General features: G+C 35.6%; 1 protein-coding gene across 1 annotated transcript; it reads right to left on the reverse strand.

Annotated features, from left to right (window-relative positions):
- Positions 1–1,028: 1,028 nt before the first annotated feature.
- On the reverse strand, positions 1,029–20,831 carry LOC127101706 (argininosuccinate lyase, chloroplastic). The gene is made up of 7 exons (XM_051039160.1): positions 20,574–20,831; positions 19,869–19,968; positions 19,549–19,643; positions 2,275–2,423; positions 1,853–2,144; positions 1,560–1,724; positions 1,029–1,127 (listed from the first exon to the last, which is right to left on the reverse strand). The coding sequence occupies exons 1-7, from the start codon at positions 20,829–20,831 to the stop codon at positions 1,029–1,031; spliced, it is 1,158 nt and encodes a 385-aa protein (XP_050895117.1).
- Between the last annotated feature and the right edge of the window lie 324 nt (positions 20,832–21,155).

A 21,155-nucleotide genomic window follows, 5' to 3' on the forward strand; every position in this document is an offset into this window, starting at 1 on the left:
TGAGCATAATTATGAGCATTTCAATTCCATAAACCATAATACATTCACATTTCTATTCTAATTACATCCAATTATGAACCACAACCACATATGTGTCAACATAAACATTACAAAAAAAGTATCTGAAGTTACAAGATTGCATTCCAAGCATTCCAAGCATTTAATCCACAACATATAAAATTGAACCGAGGAACCGTTGGAATCAATCACCAAACCAATTATCCTGGACGAACCCCTCTTCTGCGGCCTTCTCGCGCCTTCTCTCGACCGCCTTAACTCCATAACAAAGCTACTCTCTACCAATGACACAAAGCCAACACTCACAACGTCATGATATGGATGCTTTCTCTGCAGCCATCATTGTCTACATAACCTTCTCTTTTATTCCTGCCTCATTAGATGTGTCAATTGTTAAGGAACATGAAGTGAAAGCTAAGCAATCCCCATACATTCAACCTGCAACACCTACTAACCTGCAGAGCTTAATAAACATAACAGTAAGAATAATTCCTCACAGTTGAACAAAAATTTCCAATTAATAAGAAATTCTGCACTAACAGTTCAAGTAAGACAATGTAATGAGACTTAACATTAACACTAGCTTATAACTGAACTAATTTAATTATTAATAGCATAACACTAATTCACACAAATTTCATAATAATAGAATTCTATTAAACTAATTACTAACATAACAACATTTTTCCCAATTAACTCAGTAGGGATACAACCTAACTAGCTCCCAGTTTAAACAGCCAGCTAACATTTAACTGATTTCCACTTCAATTTCACTAACAACTGCCCGATTCGGTTAACCATCCCCAACTTTATAAATTCATCTCTCACCCTCATTCATGATTTTGATACGTGATTCCCTCTGAATTATCAAGCTCCGGTTTGGATCACATTGATGATTTAGATTATGACTTTAGGGATTTTAAGGATGCTTCACCTGAGACCACACACCCACCGAAACCATTTCAAAATGGTTAAATTTCTGAACTAACCATGGTGCTTAGAGACCCCGGTTAAAACTCAATGTGGCGCGATATCATCCTGCAATAACCGTTCATTTTCAAACCACCAAACACGTCCTTCACGTGCGACCATCTTAAACCAACCTTAACCTGCAAAATTTTCATAACAGAAAAACATGCATGTTGTACATAGCATAGCAGCAGCAAACAAACCAAGCAAAATTATGCTAATGTCTACACTAAACTGATAATCTAAGCTATGCTACTGAATTGGTGATCCAAGTAACCTACAGGCAGGCATTAACAGCATGGTCAAATCAGTTAACATTCACCTAGCAGCCTCACTTCATATCAAGTGTGCATTTTGATTAAGATCAAATTCATGTCATAACCATCATATTGCAGCCTATACATCCATAACAGGTGTGTATTTGCATAAAAGCTACTAGCAGAATTCTTCCAAATTCAATCCAACAATATCACAGGCAGTCAACAACAACGCTCAAGCACCAAAAGGTACTCTATGGGACGAAGTTCAAGATGGGATGCTTATTGAGAGAAGGCTAAATTAATGTGGCTTACCTTCTTAACAAGATAGTCAGCAAGTGTTGTTGCACCAGGAAAACCAGCAGGTAAAGACTTTTGTATTCTTTCCCGATTGAAAGTAATGTTCATTGCAAATTCTGCTGAGACTTCAAGCATTCCCAAAATAGCTCTAACACTGTCAAACACTGGTTCTTCGTCTTCCTACTTACAACAGAAAGCAACTTTCTATAATGAATCTCAAATAAATAGTGCTTAGACAAAACAAACGAATGCAATAACATAACATAAAACATGCACAGCCATAAAATATACTTTGATTATCTAACTACCTGCAAATCGCGATTGTAAGCATGTGGAAGTCCTTTGCACGCTGTTAGAAGAGTGACCAAACCCCCTATGACTCTGCCAGACTTACCACAAACAAGTTCCATTGGGTCTAGATTCTTTTTCTCAGGCATTATGCTGCTTCCTGTTGAAACAGAGTCGCTTGGAGTGATAAATCCAAATTCTTCTGAAGCCCACAATACCCATTCTTCACCCAATCGAGAAAGATGCACTGCTGTGATGGCATTAGCAGAAAGAAACTCCAGTAGAAAATCTCGGTCAGAAACTGCATCAATACTATTCAATATAACAATATAGTCAGTTATTTAGGTAAAAAGGTTGCATTTGAACATTCACATAGTTAACATTAATCATATGTCAAGTACAACTAAATGGATTGATTTCAAGCAAGTAAAAAGTAAGATACCTATTCCTCATCGGAGCTGTAAATCCCAATGCATCTGATGTCATGAACCGGTCAATGGGGAGCCATGTACCGGCCAGTGCACAAGCCCCTAAAGGACTGAATTTCATCCTAGCTCTACAATCAATCAAACGACCAGCATCACGTTCAATCTGCAATAGCAAAAAGGATCGATAAAAACAAATGAGCTAAAGAACTATTCCCCAAATCCAAACTGCTTACTCCACAAATGAATAAATGAACCAGAAAGTATGAACCTTTTTACAACAAGTCAACAATGATGTTAGGATTTGACTCTAACCTACGCAATTAACTTTACAAGCTTTTGTCCCAATGGAGTGGTCGCTGCTACCAATGAAGAAATTCACTTGAAACAATTTTTGTTACAACGTAAAGATAAGAGATTCCTACTCCATCAATGGTAATATTATGTTGCCTTTCAGCATTTTGGAAAGTATGGATTAATATCTTCATCTGAAATGTTAAGCTGCAAGTATCAACAACAACAAATCAAACACGATCCCATTCCATTAGTTCAGCAACACACCTTCCATTTTTTTTCAAATGTGTAGCGGAAATTCACTGCAGTAAAAAATACATCAACTCGGTAAGACGGTAAAAGTTAACAAACAACCCAAAACGGAATTGAGACAAAGTTAGAAGAAGAAAGTGTAGGTTTGTATTACCGTTTCCGAATTAACGTCAAATAAGGCAGACCAAAATCTGAGCGCCTTAAAGTACTTCCAGGAGATGCCCTTTTGGATCTCCATAAGCTAGCTCAGAACCCTAAGTTGTTGAGTATAAAAAGGAGCAAAGCGAATACTGTAGGGAGAGGCAAAAACCACGACGAAAACCCTAAATCTTGGAGGCGAAAGAAACCCTAAACTTTTCCAAACTAAAAAACCTAATCTTGGAGACGACGAAAAATCCAGAAGAGGAGAGGGAGCTGTAGCAAAAAACCAACATTCTCCACCGAAAAGCTGTCGTGGGAGTTCTTGGAAACCACCGCCGAAGGTGAGCATTATTATTTGATTTTCTTTGAGAGCCATGGATTTGTGCATTTTAGGGTGAGAGTAGGGTATTGTGAGGTAGGTGCAAAAGTTTGAGGAGATGAGCGATTGAGAGACGACGAGAGATTAAGAGTTGGAAAGGTGTTTGCTTTAGGAGAGATTGAGAGAGGAAGAGGTTTGTCTTCGTGAGGAAGACGAACGGATCCTTTGGATTTGTTTCATGTTCCCAGTTCATTTTCTTTTTATTTATTTTAAGAGCATTTAAAATCTCTTTAAAAAATTAAATGACCGTTTAATTTTTTTTTGCAATTTTCCATTAACTATTGTCTGCTGGAGTTAATGGTACTAATGTATGGTTATCTCAACCCAACAGCCAGGCGGCTAGGGTTACGTTTTATATTCCTCCATAATTTTAATTAGTGGTCCATTAACAGTAGCCCATCTCATTTTAATTCATTTGTATTCTAAACTACCTTTAGCTATCCCTGTTCATATATTCAAGTTATCATTAAAATAATAGATGACCATAAGTGTCCTAGTGGAGAGAGAGCAGTTTCACTTTCTTTAGTGGGATGGGTTTGATACTTGGGAGTAGCATATCTCCATATTTTTATTTTTATGCTTACTATTTCATTTAAATTTTTATAATTTCTTGCTATTTATTTTACTTTTATATTTTTATCAATTTAATTTAATTGTTATTTAGTTGTTTAGATTTTTAAATGTTTACCTTTTAGATTTAATTAATGGTTGACTTTCCGATATTGGGTTTTATTCGGTTAGTCGATTTTTGCGTGTTAGTTAATTTAATTAGGTTATTGGTTTCCATGTTCATACCTTTACACATATAAATAATCACTTTCAAATTCACTAAATTTTTCAATTTAAATTTCACTAACTTTCCATAGTTTCGACATTTAATTTCATTTCCTCCCATTAGAATCTAGCATTCGGGTGGGAATTCGATCATATATATATATATATATATATATATATATATATATATAATTAATTAATTCGATATATATATATATATATATATATATATAAAATTGTAAAATTAATTTTATCCCTATAATTTTATTTTATTTTTAAACTATCTTTACAACCCGATTAAATTCCCTTTTTTAAAAACCTGAAAGAAGAGGACCATCTGAATCTTGCATTCCGGTGGGAACCCTCGAATAATCAGTCCTGAGCCCCTTGTTTTGGATTAACCGTTTATTCCTCCCTTTCATTCTTAAAACGCTTGATAATTAACTTTGACAAAATAAGGGCCGTTGGGATCAAGCATTCTGGCGTAACCCTTTGAACATTTGATTCTTATCAAGTGTTTGTTGTCCATTAAATAATTTTCTTAAATAATTCGAATGAAAAAGGACCATTGGAATCTAGCATTCCAGTGGAACCCCGAGTGATTGATCCCGAGGCTCATGTCTCGTTCTCATCAAATATTCGTCTTTCAAAATTCAAAAAATATACTTCATTCCTACCTTAACACTTTTTCAATAAAGATGGAAATGGAACATGGTGTATACCGTGCACTCCTGAGATTAAGATTCAAGGTGGATGCCTTGCCTATCTTAACTCTCGCTATCGTCTAAAATTGTCAATGCGGTTTCTTCAAACCCTTTCTCAATCAAACCTAAAAATACTTAATCTTTATTAAACATTTTTTTCAATAAAGATGGAAGTGGAACATGGTGTATACCGTGCACTCCTGAGACTAGGATTTGAGATGGATATCTCGCTCATCCAAGTTCTCGTCATCACTAAAAATACATCCAACCGATCAAACTCTTTCTCGCCGCCATGTGATTAATCAAAAACCTTTTTCATAAACGAAAGACATATTGTCTTAAGGTGATGCAAAACAATGTTTCGGCCACGATTGTTGAGTCGAGATAAGTGACGCTTTTCCGAATGTAGATTTATAAATCCGTTCGATGTGTGGTATGCGTTCACTCCTCATCTGTTTTGGGTAAAACAATGTTTTCGTCGATTAATACAGCATAGCTTTCGCTAAAATCGACCAACAAACAAACATTTTTCTACCCAGAACTACGTAAGCCTTGATTTCTCTTTTGAGATACGTAGGAGCAGGATTTATAAATCTTGTCAGACCCACTAATAAAAAACTTAGGTTTAGTCCTTCGTCGAAAAATCTAAAAACATTTCTTCCCTCTTCTATTCTTTCTCTCCCCCATAATAACTTGAGAAGACTAACATAAGCTAACATTCAAAACGAAACTAACTAAACGGTTCCCATTGAATACAACGGACGTGAGGGGTGCTAATACCTTTCCCTTGCGTAACCGACTCCCGAACCCTGATTTGGTTGCGACGACCAATAATCATTGTCGTTTTTTTCTTGGGTTTTATCGATATTTCCCCTTTCCTTTTTAGGAATAAATAAAGTTCGGTGGCGACTCTGTTCAGTCCATCAATGCGAGTGTGTGATTGCGCTTCGCTTAAAGGTGTGTGGACGCGCCAATCCACACGACGCATCCTCTCCCAAAGTTGGTTATTTTGGTATTTTTTTGAAAACATGGTTATTTTCGTATTTTTTTTGAAAAAGTTGGTTATTTTAAAAAAAATCCTTATAGTGCAAAGATTTAAGTATTAATGTAATATTTTTAAATATATTGTATAATAAAGAGTATATTTAATAAGACATTGGTTGTTATATAAATATAAAAATTCAAAACTTGATTATAATAAAAAATAGATATAATACATTTATTATTTTATGAATTTTTAAAAAGTTAAGATTTCATTTATAATATATAAATAATTTTAAAATTTAAAAGGTACAACATAAAAATTATTTATATCACATGATTGTAAAAAGAAAATCTTTAGACTTAAGATGTTGAATATAAAACTATATATATGAAATAAATATGAATCAGATACAATAGTTATTCAATGATTCTAAAAGTCGAAATTTGGTTATAACAAAGAAATGATGAAGTACATTTATTATTTTAATCATTTTTCAAAAGTTATAATTTTATTTATATGTTAAATATTAATCATTTTTCAAAAATTATGAATAAATTCAATAAGAATTAAGATGGTGAATCTATAAAAAAAAATGAAACTGTTTCACTTTTATCAACATATATATATATATATATATATATATATATAATATATATATATATATATATATATATATATATATAATATATGTATATATATATATATATATATATATATATATATTATATATATATATATATATATATATATATATATATATATATATACCGTTTTTCTTTTCTAAAAAATGAGGCCGCTTCGGATATAGCATGATTGAATTTCTTTAGAATGATTGATCTTGTAAAGTTTAAATTCAAATTTGTTTACGAATTTTAAAATATTAATGATTATTAATAATTTCTTTAGATTATGGATTACATGATTCAAGATACTTATTTAATTTATTCAATTACATTTAATTATTATTATTATTATTATTATTCAGGTAATCTTATTCATAATAATTATAATCTTAATAATAATAATAATTATTATCACTATTATTATTATTATTATTATTATTATTATTATTATTATTATTATTATTATTATTTTTAGTTTCTAAATTCACAATGAAACAAATATTGAGTCAACAAAAAAATATATAAAGTTGGTGTACTTCCTTCATTTCTTTTTTAATCAAACATCAAATTTTATATTTATTAAATAATTGATATATTTAATCTATATATTGATCAAATACATTAGTTATTCAATTAATCTAAAAAGTCATATTTCAAAAAGTTATAATTTTATTTATATTATATAAATTATTTTAAAATTTAATAGCACAACATAAATATATTAAAATCACTAGATTGTCAAATCCCAAGCGTCTTAAAGATCATAAATAATTAATATCTTATTTTACTATTAACAAGTTTATTATTTAAAATCACCAAGTTATAAACTATTAATGGTTATAACAATATATTGAATAGATTAATTGAATTTTTTTAATCATTTATTTAAATTTAATATCATTTTTATTTTTATTTTTAAACTCGAAATTATGTGTTCAATTTTATATAGGAAGCTTAAGTTAGTATTAGTATAAATACGTATAAATAATTGAACAAGTATTACATAAAAATCAATTAAAAGTAAATTCTATAAAATCCTGACGTTACTTTTGGTGGTAGTTCTTAGCTTTTGCATAACATGTAGCAATGTTTGATGCAAGAACTGAAACTCTATCAAATGAGACAAGTTATTTTACTATATTTGATATCGTTGGTATTGTTTATTATTTATTTTCCTTTGTTATAATTTGTTTTACATCTGTTTTACATGGTTGTAATTTTTGTTAACATATCCAGCATCGTGTGGACATTGATTTTGGTTGTATTAATATCCAGAAGCAACCTTCTATAAAGCATCCTTTGTTAAAAAATCATAAAATCCAGGTATAAAAAGTTTAAATCCTTATAGGTTTAATAAGATTACTTGATTTATTATGCATTTTATCATTCATAATTTGAAATATATATCCTTGTTTTATTTCCATTTCATTGCCAAATAGCTTTATCCAACCTTTACAAGAAACATTGTGCAAAAAAGACCATCTTATGATCTTATGATGGTAAAATCATTGAAGAATGCCCAATAGAAAAAGTTCCCTTTCACAAGAAAATAAAAAAACATCAAATTAAAGGTTTTCAATCAAATTCACATGAGTATCATGTAAGTGGACTCTCCTAATCATATCATGCAGTGTAAGGTTATAAATTATATAATAAATTTAAGCTATCATAATATATTTATTGAGGATTAAGTATCAATATAAATTAAAAATAATTTCTCACAACTACAAATATATTGTGTAATTTAAATTAAAATTTTGAAAAATAAGTTGATGCAACGGGGGGTTTTTTTACCAAGATAACCCACTTTTTCGAAGTAATTCCCAAAATACCCCACTTTTCAGCAAAATTCCCAAAATACCCCATTTTTAGGAGGAGGCGCCAATTGGATTGGCGACCCCTCTTAAAAATTGCAAGGAGGCGCCAATTGGATTGGCTAGGGCACCTGCCCTAGCCAATCCAATTGGCGCCTATGTGTTATTTTTAAGAGGAGGCGCCAATTCAATTGGCGACTCCCTTAAAAAAAGCCTCAAATGAAAAAACCTCCAACATGAAAGTTGTAGATATTTTCAAGACAATGAATTTGGATATAAATTTTGCATCATTTGTATTTTTTATGAGAAAGTTATGGGCAGTTGAAGTTGGACTTCTGAGTTTTTGAACTGTTATCTGACCTATAATGTTTTGTATTATTGCATGTGTTTCCTTTAGGAATATGAATTTTTGTTCAACATAACATTTGAAGTAGACATCTTAAATTTTCCAATTCAATTTGTCCCAGTTCAAAATAATTAAAAATGAGTGAGTTAGGTCTTTGCGAACTTGACCCAAAGTTAGGGTTTATGTCAAAACAAGTGTATGTGAATTTTGCCAAAAGGGACCAACTTCTAGCCCTTCTGTTTGAATGATAAAAGCCTCAAATGACAAAACCTTCAACATAAAAGTTGTAGATCTTTTCAAGATAATGAATTTGGACTAAAGTTTTGCATCATTTTCAATTTTTATGAGAAAGGTGTGGGCACCTGAACTTGGACTCTTTGACATTTTAACTGTTATCTGACCTATAATGTTTTGTATTATTGCATGTGTTTGTGTTAGAGTTATGAATTTTTGTCCAACATAACAAGTGAAGTAGACATCTTAAATTTTCCAATGCACTTGGTCCCGCCTCAAAATAATTAAAAATGAGTGAGTTAGGTCCTTGCGAACTTGACCCAAAATTAGGGTTTCTGTCAAAACATGTGTATGTGAATTTTGCCAAAAGGGACCAAATTCAAGCCCTTCAACATAACAATAACAAGCCCTTGAATTAGGGTTTCTGACCTATAATGTTTTGTATTATGATATGTGTTTATTTTAAGTAGACATCTCAATGGAGTTTCAGTCAAAACATGTATATGTGAATTTTGCCAAAATGGAGTTTAGACAAAGAAACTAAATGTTTGGAGTTTACACAAAGATAAATTTGACATAATATGAATTGATATTAATAAAATTTGGATTTTACACAAAGAATCCTAATGGTGATGACCGGGATCACCTAACCGACCTCCGGTCCCACATCCCCTAGCTATCCTAACCCTTGGCCCTAACCCACGTTGACGATTCTGCACCGGTGTTTGTTCATCTGATGGTCCAGGAGCGTCATTACCTCCTACAGGAGAAGATCCGTTGAGGTATTCAGCCAACTCAGCATAGTCTTCAGTATTCAATGATGGTGTACCGGCGTAGCTGAGCTCATGACCCATGCCAGAGAAGTTGGGGTGTGGTTGACTCATGGATGGGCGACCGGGACGGTTGAAGGGAGACATGGGTGTGAATGATGGGTCTAGGAACGGTTGGAAAGGTTGTTGGGGTGTTTGGAAAGGGTATGGTTGTGGGATGTTTTGGTATTGTGATGTTTGGGGTTCTTGGCTACGGTAGGAGGAGGGGCGGTTAGTGTTTTGGCTAAGGCGACTTTGGTAGGGTGATGGTGTGGGTGCGAAGCGATGTTCGGTCGAAGGTTGATGGTCCATTTGTTGGTGGTGGTATGGGGGATGTTCTTGGTATTGGGGTTGGGTGAATGGCATGTTTTGGTTGTATGTTTGTGTGTTTGTGGAACGGAAAGTTTGACGGATAGGTGGTTGTGAGTAACCGGGATGAGAATGTTGTTGGGGGTTAGATGTTGATCCTTCTTGTGTGTAACTTGTCTGGCGTGGGTTGTAGAGGTACATATCATCGGCGATGAATTGAAATCCAACCGATCTATACCAAGCCATATAAATACGACTTGGTTTTACCTCATTTGGCATGACTGCGTCAGTTAAGACATGGTCATGACGGTGCTTCCACTTGCGACACTCTGATCTTGCGAAGGTTTGCCAAGGGTTGTAGTTCCATTGGTCGTTCACTTTACGCATATGCCATTCTCCTAGGCTAGCTGGGGGGTCTGGGATATTCTGGACCATACCGAACTGCAGCTTCACACGATCGGTGTTGTGCATCTCCACTGTTGTGAACCGTATTATCGGTGTGCATGTTGTCCATACGGCTGCGTCTTCAGGGTTGATCTGATGCTCATGATCCATATTAAGGTATGGACGCCAAATGAACTGAAATGTTAAAGACAATAGGATTTAAATGAATGTAGAAAAAGTCAACATAATATGACGAATTAATGAAGTTATTTTGCTTACGTCTGTCGGTCGAAGGTGATCCAACAGGTTGCGATACTGAGTAATACAGTGTCTCGGACATCTGCTGTAATTCATACCACGTGCCGACCATCTACACCAAAAAGTTAAAATAAATTAGTTATGGGTACTAAACTGTAAGGAAGGAAGTAAAGATATAGCAATTTAAACAACTTACTTTTTTTCATATGGAAAAGTGAAGGGGTTGTTATTGACCGGTGCTAGAGACGGTAGTCTTGACCATCCCCATGCTTGTAGCAAAACAGCACATCCAGAAAATGTAGAAGTGTCTTTGTGGGAGTTTTTGCACAACGAACTATAGAGATAGGCTAGACATGCGGATTCCCAACTATAACTACCTATTCTATCTATATGTCTAAGTAAAGGTAAGTACATAATATGCATGCTAGAACCACTACCTTCGGGAAATAAAAAGGATCCTAGTAACAACATAATGTAACACCTAGTTTTGATTATTCAAGCATCTTCGGTAGAATGCTCATCTAAATATAAACTATTATAATATGACTTTAGGCGTGAGAGTAGTATACCTTGACCTCTAGCATTATCATCTAACAAATCAGTGTTTAAAAGCTCCATGCAAATTGAATTTGCATAGTTGGTCTTACCATTAACAGCTTTGCCTTCAATTCGTAGTCCTAAAAGCATGTAGACGTCTTCTAACGTCACGGTACACTCACCGGTTGGAAACCAAAATGTGTGTGTCTCTGGCCTCCATCTTTCGCATAAGGCTAGAATGAACTTGTTATCTATAGACCAAGACATAATCTTGCTAATGTGACCAAAACCGGCGAGTTCAACATAAGGTTGAATCATCGGGTCCATTGGGACAAATTCGTGGACTCGAGTTCGAAACCTTGATACATCCTATAATAGAAATAATGTAACACTTGACTAAGTTGGTATTTCAAAATAAAATAGGGTTGGTGGAGATGAAACATAAAAAATTAGTATAAGAAAAAACTTACGTATGTTGTGATGTTTGCAACTGTTCCTCTGTGTGCTTCGCCCATTGTGAGTAAAGACATATTGTTGGGGAGTTGGTGTAGATGAAATTGGAAGATTTTGTTGAAGATGAAATTGTAAAAGAAGTGATGTAGATGAAGTAGTGAGAATGTTGGTGTGGAAGAATTGTTGAAGGAGTGGATGAATTTATAGGCAAATGGAGGAGAGCATAAAAAATTGTGTTTGCATGGTGTCTCCACCTCATTTGGCGACCATGTACAATAATAAAGAGGGGGCGCCATTCAAATTGGCGACACCATAGGGTACATGCATGCAAGGCTAGTTCTGAATGCTTGGTTTCGAGGACTGACTCCATGGGGGCGCCATTCAAATTGGCGACCATGTGCAAGCCTTAAGTGTAGGCGCCAAACCAATTGGCGCCACCTTCTGCATGTCTGACACGTGGCACTGTTGTCTCCTGCATGCTGAACAACTTACTTATGGATGGCTTGCATGATTGACACATCATCTCTGACCATCTTAGGTGTCCGACACGTGTCTGTCTTGTCTCCTGCATGCTGATGACTAACTTCTTGATGCCTTGCCTGGTTGACACATCATGTCTGACCATCTTAGGTGTCCGGCACGTGGTTGTCTTGTCTCCTGCATGCTGATGACTAACTTCTTGATAGCTTGCCTGTCTGACACATCAACTCAGACTGTCTTGCCTGACTGACACATCATCTCAGACACGTGGCTCTCTAGTATCCTGCATGCTGAAGACTCACTTCTTGATAGGTTGCCTGTCTGACACATCAACTCACACTGTCTTGCCTGACTGACACATCATCTCAGAACTGTCTTACATGTCCGACACATGGCTATCTTGTCTCCTGCATACTGAAGAGTCACTTCTTGATAGCTTGCCTGGTTGACACATCAACTCACACTGTCTTGCAGATTGACACATCATCTCAGTCACGTGGCTCTCTAGTATCCTGCATGCTGAAGACTCACTTCTGTCTTGACTAGCTAGCATGCTTGACACATCAACTCACACTGTCTTGCATGACAGACACATCAACTCATGACTAGCTAGCATGCTTGACACATCAACTCACACTGAATTGCATGACAGACACCTCATCTCAGAACTGACTTGCATGCTTGACACATTATCTCAGAGTAGCTTCAATGTCCGACACATCATCTCAGAACTAGCTAGCATGTGAGAGACTGATACCATCTATTTAAGTGTCTTACTATCAACATCCAAGACACTTCACTCACATTCATCTGCACTTGCAAAATAGTTTTCATCTCCAAAATGTCATCTTCATCATTATACAGTGTCAACGTTCACTGCAACGGTGAAACTTTTGAGTCTGAGCTTCATGGTTTTTGTTTTAGAAACACTGATACCATTAGAGTCACGATGAAGAGAAATGCAACCTTTTTGCATTTGAAAAAAAGAATACAATCCTTTATAGGATCAGGTATTGTGTCAAAGATGACATATCAAAATCCTATATTTTTTGAGAATGGTCAATGCAAGTTTTCCCCCTTAAGATACGAGACGATGAAGATGTTCAAAACATGTTTCTTAGTCATGAACATTCAGGCATGGATTGTATCGAGTTGTACATTACTCTACAACCATGTATACCGTCTCAACAGTCTCAACTAACCGATCAGGATGCAGCTGGTGAAGATGCTGCAAATGATGCACAATGGTCAGATGAACTCAACCCAGAAGCAGAAGTAGAAGTCGACGTTGTTGATGAAGAAGAAGAGGAGACCGAGATACAGGTTAATCACATCCTGAACAACGACGATGAAGATGAGGCTCAACCACCACCAATACCTCCTAGTCATGCCTGTAACACCTCAAAATTTGCCCTCCTCTCTTGGGACTAGCTTAGCATATTGCATTTCATTTTTTAGGTCATTAGGCATTGCATATTTGCATATCATGTGGAGACCTTAAGCAAGTCATCCTCCCAAGTCTTGTTCAGAAGATAAAGAGGTTAAAAGGTTCAAGCCTAAGGGTCTCATGAATTGATCACTAATCATCTGAGGGTTGGTGCTTCAAGTTTTCCAATTCCAGAAGTTGTTTGATTCATTTTTGCGCTTGCTGCATGAATTTTGATGTTATAGCGCCATGCATTGGACCACGTGTCCTGGTCCATTAGTGAAACGGTGAGTTTCATCCGTTGGCGCGCGCTCAGTTTGAAACCGTACTCCCTTCGATTCCCCACGCTGGACATCCATATTTGGCCATGTGCATTTTTAGTTCATCATTTCTCACATGTTCATACCATGCCTTTCTATGTTTTTTTATTTTTTCTCCACTTCAAAAAATCATATCTCCATGATTACTTATCCAAATCACATGAGATTTTTTGCATAATGTTCTTCATGATCTCTACTATTTTTTGATGATTTTTCCAGAAATTGTGCACTGTTGGATTTTAATTTTGGCTAGGGATTGTGTGTACATGTGTTTTCTTGACATGCCTTGCCATTTTGATTGTGAAATGATGAGATTTTATCCAACATTCTTGAAATTGTGTGTGCTTAAAATAGACATCCTTAGGGACATTTTGGTATAGAGTTTGCATTTTTTGCATTCCTGGTTGATGAGATATGATGTGATTAATGGAGGTGTGACAATGTGTGTCACACCTTTGCTTTCTTGACTTGTGGATTTTATTTACCATGCCAATTCAATGCCAGATGATGTGAATTTTTGCATGATGCTACCTCTGGATGTTAGGATTGCTTGTGAATATGTGTAGAATTTTTGGATGCATTTATGATTTGTTTGGGATTTTCTTTGCTGATTGGTCATATTTGGACTTTTGATGAGTGTTGAACTTAGATGATTTGTGAAATGCTTGATGTTTATCATATGAACTTGAAATTTTGCATGTTGTTTCTAAACACTTTGAAGTTTATCTTGGCTTTGATTGGATGCATTTATCATGTGTGAATTCTGTTTTAGGCTTGTGTGAAGTTGATGTATGAATTTGTGCCTCATTTGAGCTTGTTTTGCCTTGCCTTGCCTTATGGAATTTATTTGCCATGCTTCCACTTGTCCAAATGACTTGAGTTTTGGTATGATGATCATGTGATGAATGCTGTTTAGCCATGATTTTTATTGGGATTTATTGAATCATTTTTGAATTGATTTGGATTGGTTCATTCTGTTTGCTTCAATGAGCTTTCAACTTGGAACATGTTTATAGCAAACAGAACCAAATACCTTCAGATGACTAACACTTTGCTTATCTCCAGTCCACTTCTGTATTGGAACTATTTCCTTCAACTTCTTCGTAGGACATCGGTTGAGTACATACGTTGCAGTGGCAACAACTTCTCCCCAGAGCTTCTGAGGAAGTTTCTTCTCCTTTAGCATGCTTCTCACCATATCAAGCAAAGTGCGATTTCTTCTTTTAGCAAGACCATTGTGTTGAGGGGTATAAGGAGCAGTAACCTCATGCTCAATTCCATTCTCCTCACAGAACTTCTGGAACTCTTTGGAGTTATACTCACCTCCACCGTCAGTTCTAAGAATCTTCAACTTCTGACCACTCTGATTCTCAGCCTTCATTCTGAACTTCTTGAATTCATCAAACACCTCGTGTTTAAACTTAATAAGGGATACCCATGTCATTCTTGTGAATTCATCAACAAATAACACAAAGTATTTATTCCCTCCAATCGATGCTACTGGAAATGGACCACACACATCAGAATGTACAACTCCCAAGGCATGTTTTGCTCTTGGAGCAGTTTCTGACGCAAATGGCAATCGTGGTTGTTTTCCTTCCATGCAAACTTTGCATGACTTTTCAGGCTTCTTAATTGCAGGAATTCCATGTACCAACTTCTTTGAATTCAGATGTTTTAAGCTTCTGAAATTCAAATGACCAAATCTTCTGTGCCACAACTCACTCTCCTTCTCAGCACTTGTTGCACTAAGACATTCTGAGTCTGCAGTTCTGACATTCACCTTGAATGTTCTATTCCTTCCCTGTTCTGACTCCATAATCAATTTCTGATTGCAGTCATACAGCTTCAGAAGATTGTCCTTCATGGTAACTGAAAAACCTTTCTCAATTAATTGTCCCACACTCATCAGATTGCTTCTGATGCCAAGTACATACCACACGTTCTGAATCAATGCTGTTTTCCCATTGTTCAGAATCACTCTGACATTTCCCATACCTTCTGCATTAAGATATTTGTCATCAGCACATCTGATCTTTGTCCTCTTTTCAGAGTCAAAGTCAACCAGCCATTTCTTGTTTCCAGTAAGATGATTTGAACAGCCAGTGTCCATATACCACCAGTCTATCAGATCCATGTCATCAGATTCAGAGGCCATCAATAGCACAGATTCGTCATCAGAACTTCTGGCTATATTTGCTTCTTCTGATTTTCTCTCCTTGTTTGACCAACAGTCTCTAGCAAAGTGACCAAACTTCTTACAACAGTAACATTGGATCTTCTTCTTGTCATACTTCTCTTTTCCCTTCTGAGCATTCTTTTGTCTATCAGAGGTTGAGCTTTCTGACTTCTGACCACCATCAGATCTTCTCCTGGCTTCTGACTGCTTCTGATACCTCCTATCAGAAGTTGCTTTCAGAGCCTGCTGCTCTACTTCCCTTTCAGAAGTTCTCTCAGTCAAACGCAACTCTTGCGCTTCTAGACTGCTCTGCAGCTCTTCAATTCTCATGGTGCTCAGATCTTTGGAATGTTCTATTGCTACCACAATGTAATCAAATTGAGAGGTAAGGGATCTCAATACCTTCTCCATGATTGTTTCTTCAGAAAGAGTTTCTCCACACGCTTTCATCTCATTAGTGATCAGAATCACTCTGGAGATGTATTCAGAAACTTTCTCATTATTCTTCATGTTGAGATTCTCATATTGCTTTCTCAAGGACTGAAGCTTCACCTTCTTCACTGATGCGTCACCACCATAACATCTAACCAGTGTGTCCCACGCAGCCTTTGCTGTCGTTGAATCTGCAATCTTCTCAAACACATTTACATCAACACATTGATAAATGAAGAACAATGCTTTCTGATCCTTCTTCCTTACTTCCTTCTGCGTGTTTTTCTGTTCATCCGTCGCATTTGCTGCTACCGGAACATAACCATCAGTGACAAGATCTAGAACATCTTGAGCACCGAACAGTACACGCATTTGGATCATCCAACGATTCCAGTTTTTACCGTCAAATACTGGAAGTTTGGTGTTCATGTTGCCATTTCCGTTCATCTTTCTACCTTGCACAGTACACTCAGATTTCTCACACAGTGTTTCCCAACCCACAGAATTAAAATTCTGATCAGATTTTGTTCAAGATTCAACACGAATCTAAGAATCAAAATCAAACACACAAGACCTCACGTTCACTCGTGTTTCCCGTGTTTCCCAATGAATCCGAACCAGGCTCTGATACCAATTGTTGGTGCAAAGGTAGAATGAATGATGAACGGAAATATTCTATTAAGAATGACGGCTACAAAACATGATAAAAGTTACAATGATTGTCACCCTATTTATAAGCTAAAACTAGGGTTACTAGAATAGGATAAAATACTAAAATACCCTCTAACAAACTTAGGGGCTAAGAAAATAGTACAACTAATAAATATGAATTACTTCTAATAACACATACACACATTGTAAATAAACTTAATCATATTGATTTTAATTTCAAAAGACAAAATGAAGTAACAACCTCATCTAATCCTTTTGGCCACTTTGTGCCTTTTTCTTTTAACTTTTCAAAAGAGAGCAGTTAGATTTGAGTTACCTTTGTTGAGATATAATTCTCTCATCTCCATGATATTTTGATTATAAGTCTTTCCATTTAACATATTTGTTGATTAGATCCAAGTTTGAGCCCTCCCTCTTAAATGCTGAAAATCCCTCATTATCGGTGGATATTTGGTTGAGTATTTTCCTTTTGATAACAAAAGATCTCTAAGCTTATGTTAATATCAATTCACCTATTTCTTTGAAATTTTTACCACGAACTATGAAGTTTTGATCCCTCATTTTTATGTTGGTACGTATGCATAAAACTGAAGGTCTTGTCAAACATAAAATTGTAATTAAAGAATTATTTTCTCATCCCCTCGCTCCTTTTTTATCAAACATCATTTCCAACTAAAATACTACATAAATTAAGTTGGAAAAATAAACTATAGGACTGCAAATAACCTCAAAAGCGTGATGTGGCGGAAGAAGAGCAAAAGTTATGAAAGTCTTATCTAAAGCATATTATTTTCTTATAGGATTCTAATAATTTTTATTTTATTTTATTTATAATAAAAAATAATAATAACATTAATATTCTTTTTATCAATGCATCTCTCTTAATTATGTTATATTTTTTTCATACAACTTATATTAAATATAATAAAAGTTACTCATATGTATGTTAATTTATTAAACGACATTACTTGTCAATAAAATTAATAATTTTCTTAATTTTTGTGTTTTGATCAATAAAATTTAATGCTTAAAGATAGTAGAAAAAGAATATATATATTGGTGCACAAGGTGAAGAAGATGAAGATGGAAGAAGGGAGAGAATAACAAACTTCCACTACTCTTACAATTTCATTGATTGACAGAGCAACAATTGGTTGCTTCTTGGAACACCAAGAAATAGGACTTCCCAGATACTTAAACAAATATCTAAAAGTACTTCTTCTATCAACTTTGTCTCCACACCAATAAGAGTCTACGACACACATTAGCTTTGAACTAGCATTTTCTCCAAAAAGGAACAAAACTCCATACTTCATAGTCCTTAATATGCCTCAAAATCCTGACAACAACTTGGTAATGAGACCACTTCAGTTTACTCATGAACCTACTAACATTCCAACTGCATAGCAAATGTCAGGTCTGGTATTACATAAATACCTCATAAAGCCAACCAACTACTTGAAAGTTGTAGCATCTACATCATCACCTTTAGGATCTAATCCAATTTGTAATTTGTTTTTGAAGGTGTGACCGCAGTCTTATAATTCAGCAACTCAAATCTCTTCAGAAGTTCAAGTTCATACATCGACTGATGCAAAATGATACCCTTCTCAGAGTACATAACCCCCATCCCTGGAAAATATGTCATATTTCCTAGATCAGTTATTTCAAACTCATTCATCAACACCTTCTTGAACTTAGCTATCTCATGTTCACAACTTCATGTTAGCAATATGTCATCAACATATAGGCATACTAAAATAATATTGCCTTCAGAAGTATGCTAAACATAGACACCACTCAATCTACACTTTCTAAATCCTTGGAGCTTGAAAAATGAATCAATTTTTAGATTCCAAGCTCTAGGAGCTTGTTTTAGTCCATACAGGAGGTTGTGACATATATACCTCCCGATTCTTTTTCACAAATCTAGGAGGTTGTGACATATATACCTCTTCTTGCAATGGACCGTTCAGAAATGAAGATTTCACATCCAAATGCATCAGATGCCAATTCCTGTTAGCAGTTGTCCTAATCACCAATCTAATTCTCATGTCTTGCTACAGGAGCAAACACTTTAAAGTAATTTGACCCAGGTTTCTGTAGGAAGCCTCTTTCTACTAACCTTGCTTTGTGTTTGCCAATTGATCCATTTGGCTTTAGTTTTACCTTGAAAACCCATACGACACTGATGACTTTCTTGTTCTTTGGAGCTCAGTCAACTTCCAAGTCTTATTTTTTTCTATAGCCTCAAGTTCTTATTTCGTGGCCTTCAACCACACTTTCTTCTTGAGCGCTTCTTCAGTACTCACTGGTTTAAAGTCTACTAATATGGCACACTTGATAACTTCTTCTTAAGAGATTACTTAAGTATCTTGCAGCATGTTAAACTCTGCAAACCTTATTGATATGCTTCTGATTCTTTGTGGCATCTGAAGTTGTTAAGAATCTCCTTCGGATGCTGGAACAATATCAAATGCTAAAACCTCAGAAGTACCACCTTCAGAGGCATGACCACCTTCAGAGTATGGAATATTCCTAGAGTCTAGATCTCCACCAGATTCTGAATCACCATCAGAATCTGGATCAGAATCAGATTCACCTTCAGAGTCAGGCTTACCTTCAAAATTATTTTCTGATTCTCACTCATCTTCAGAACCTTCAGATTCTAAAGTATCTTTAGAGGTTAACTCTACACTAGAGTTTGATTAAGATTTACTTTAACCCCAGACTTATGATTCCTTCACAATTACATCTCTGTTGAATTCAACCTTGTTATTGACAAGAGAATAGAGCTTATAAGCACCTGTACTGTGGTACCCTACAAGCAACATAACTCGACTTTTGTCATCCAACTTCTTTCTCTTAGTATCTAGAACATGTTTGTAACAAACAGAACCAAACACCTTCAAATATGCATAATCAGATTCAGAAGCCATCATTAGCACAAATTCATCATCAGAATCTCCTTTGCCTACATTTGCTTCTTCTGACTTCCTTTCCTTGTTTGATCAACAATCAGCAACGAAGTGGCCAAACTTCTTACCACAATAGCACTGAACTTTCCTCTTGTCATACTTATCCTTCCCCTTCTAAGCAGTCTTTTGCCTTTCAGAAGTTGAGGTTTCTGACTTCTGAACACCATTACCTGGCTTCTCACCAAGACTACTTCTGATATTTCTTACCAGAAGCTGCTTTCAGAGCCTGTTGCTCTACCTCTATTTCAGAGTTTCTCTCAGTCAGACGCAACTCTTGTGCCTCTAGACTGCTTTACAGCTCTTCAATTCTCATGGTGCTAAGATCCTTAGAATGTTCAGTTTCTATAACAATATAATCAGACTGAGGAGTAAGAGATCTAAGTACCTTCTCAATGATACTTTCTTCAGAGAGAGTTTCTCCATACAACTTCGTCTCATTTGTGATAAGAATCACTCTGGAGATATAGTAAGATACCTTCTCATTGTTCTTCATGCCGAGATTCTCATACTACTTAGAGAGACTGAAGCTTTACCTTCTTCACGGATGCATCATCACCGTAGCACCATACCAGTGTGTCCCATGCAGTCTTCTCCATCATCGAATAAGCGATTTTGTCAAACATGTTCACATCCACACACTGATGGATGTAGAACAACGCCTTCTGGTCCTTCTTCCTCAGATCAAGCTGATCATTCCTCTGTACATCCGTTGCATTTTCTGGAAGTGCAACCGGAATGTAATCATCATTGACGAGATCAAGAACATCTTGAGCGCCAAACAGCACACACATCTTAATCATCCATCAATTCCAGTTATTACCATCGAACACTAGAAGCTTATTATTCAGATTACCATTTTTGTTCATCTTCAACCTTGTGCAAACCACTCAGATCTCACGAAACATTAGTGTTTCCCAATCCCACAAAATCAAGAATGTGATTATGTTACGATTCCGATCAGGAATTCAACACGAATTCAAGAAACGAAATCAACCACACAACATCTCATCGTTCACCCATGTTTCCCTGTGGATATGAACTAAATCTCTGGATACCAATGTTTGGTGCATAACATGAAGGAGGTGAAGATGGAAGAAGTGAGAGAATAATAAACT

The sequence above is a fragment of the Lathyrus oleraceus genome, chromosome 7 (genome assembly GCF_024323335.1).
Source record: "Lathyrus oleraceus cultivar Zhongwan6 chromosome 7, CAAS_Psat_ZW6_1.0, whole genome shotgun sequence".
Lineage (NCBI taxonomy): Eukaryota > Viridiplantae > Streptophyta > Magnoliopsida > Fabales > Fabaceae > Lathyrus > Lathyrus oleraceus.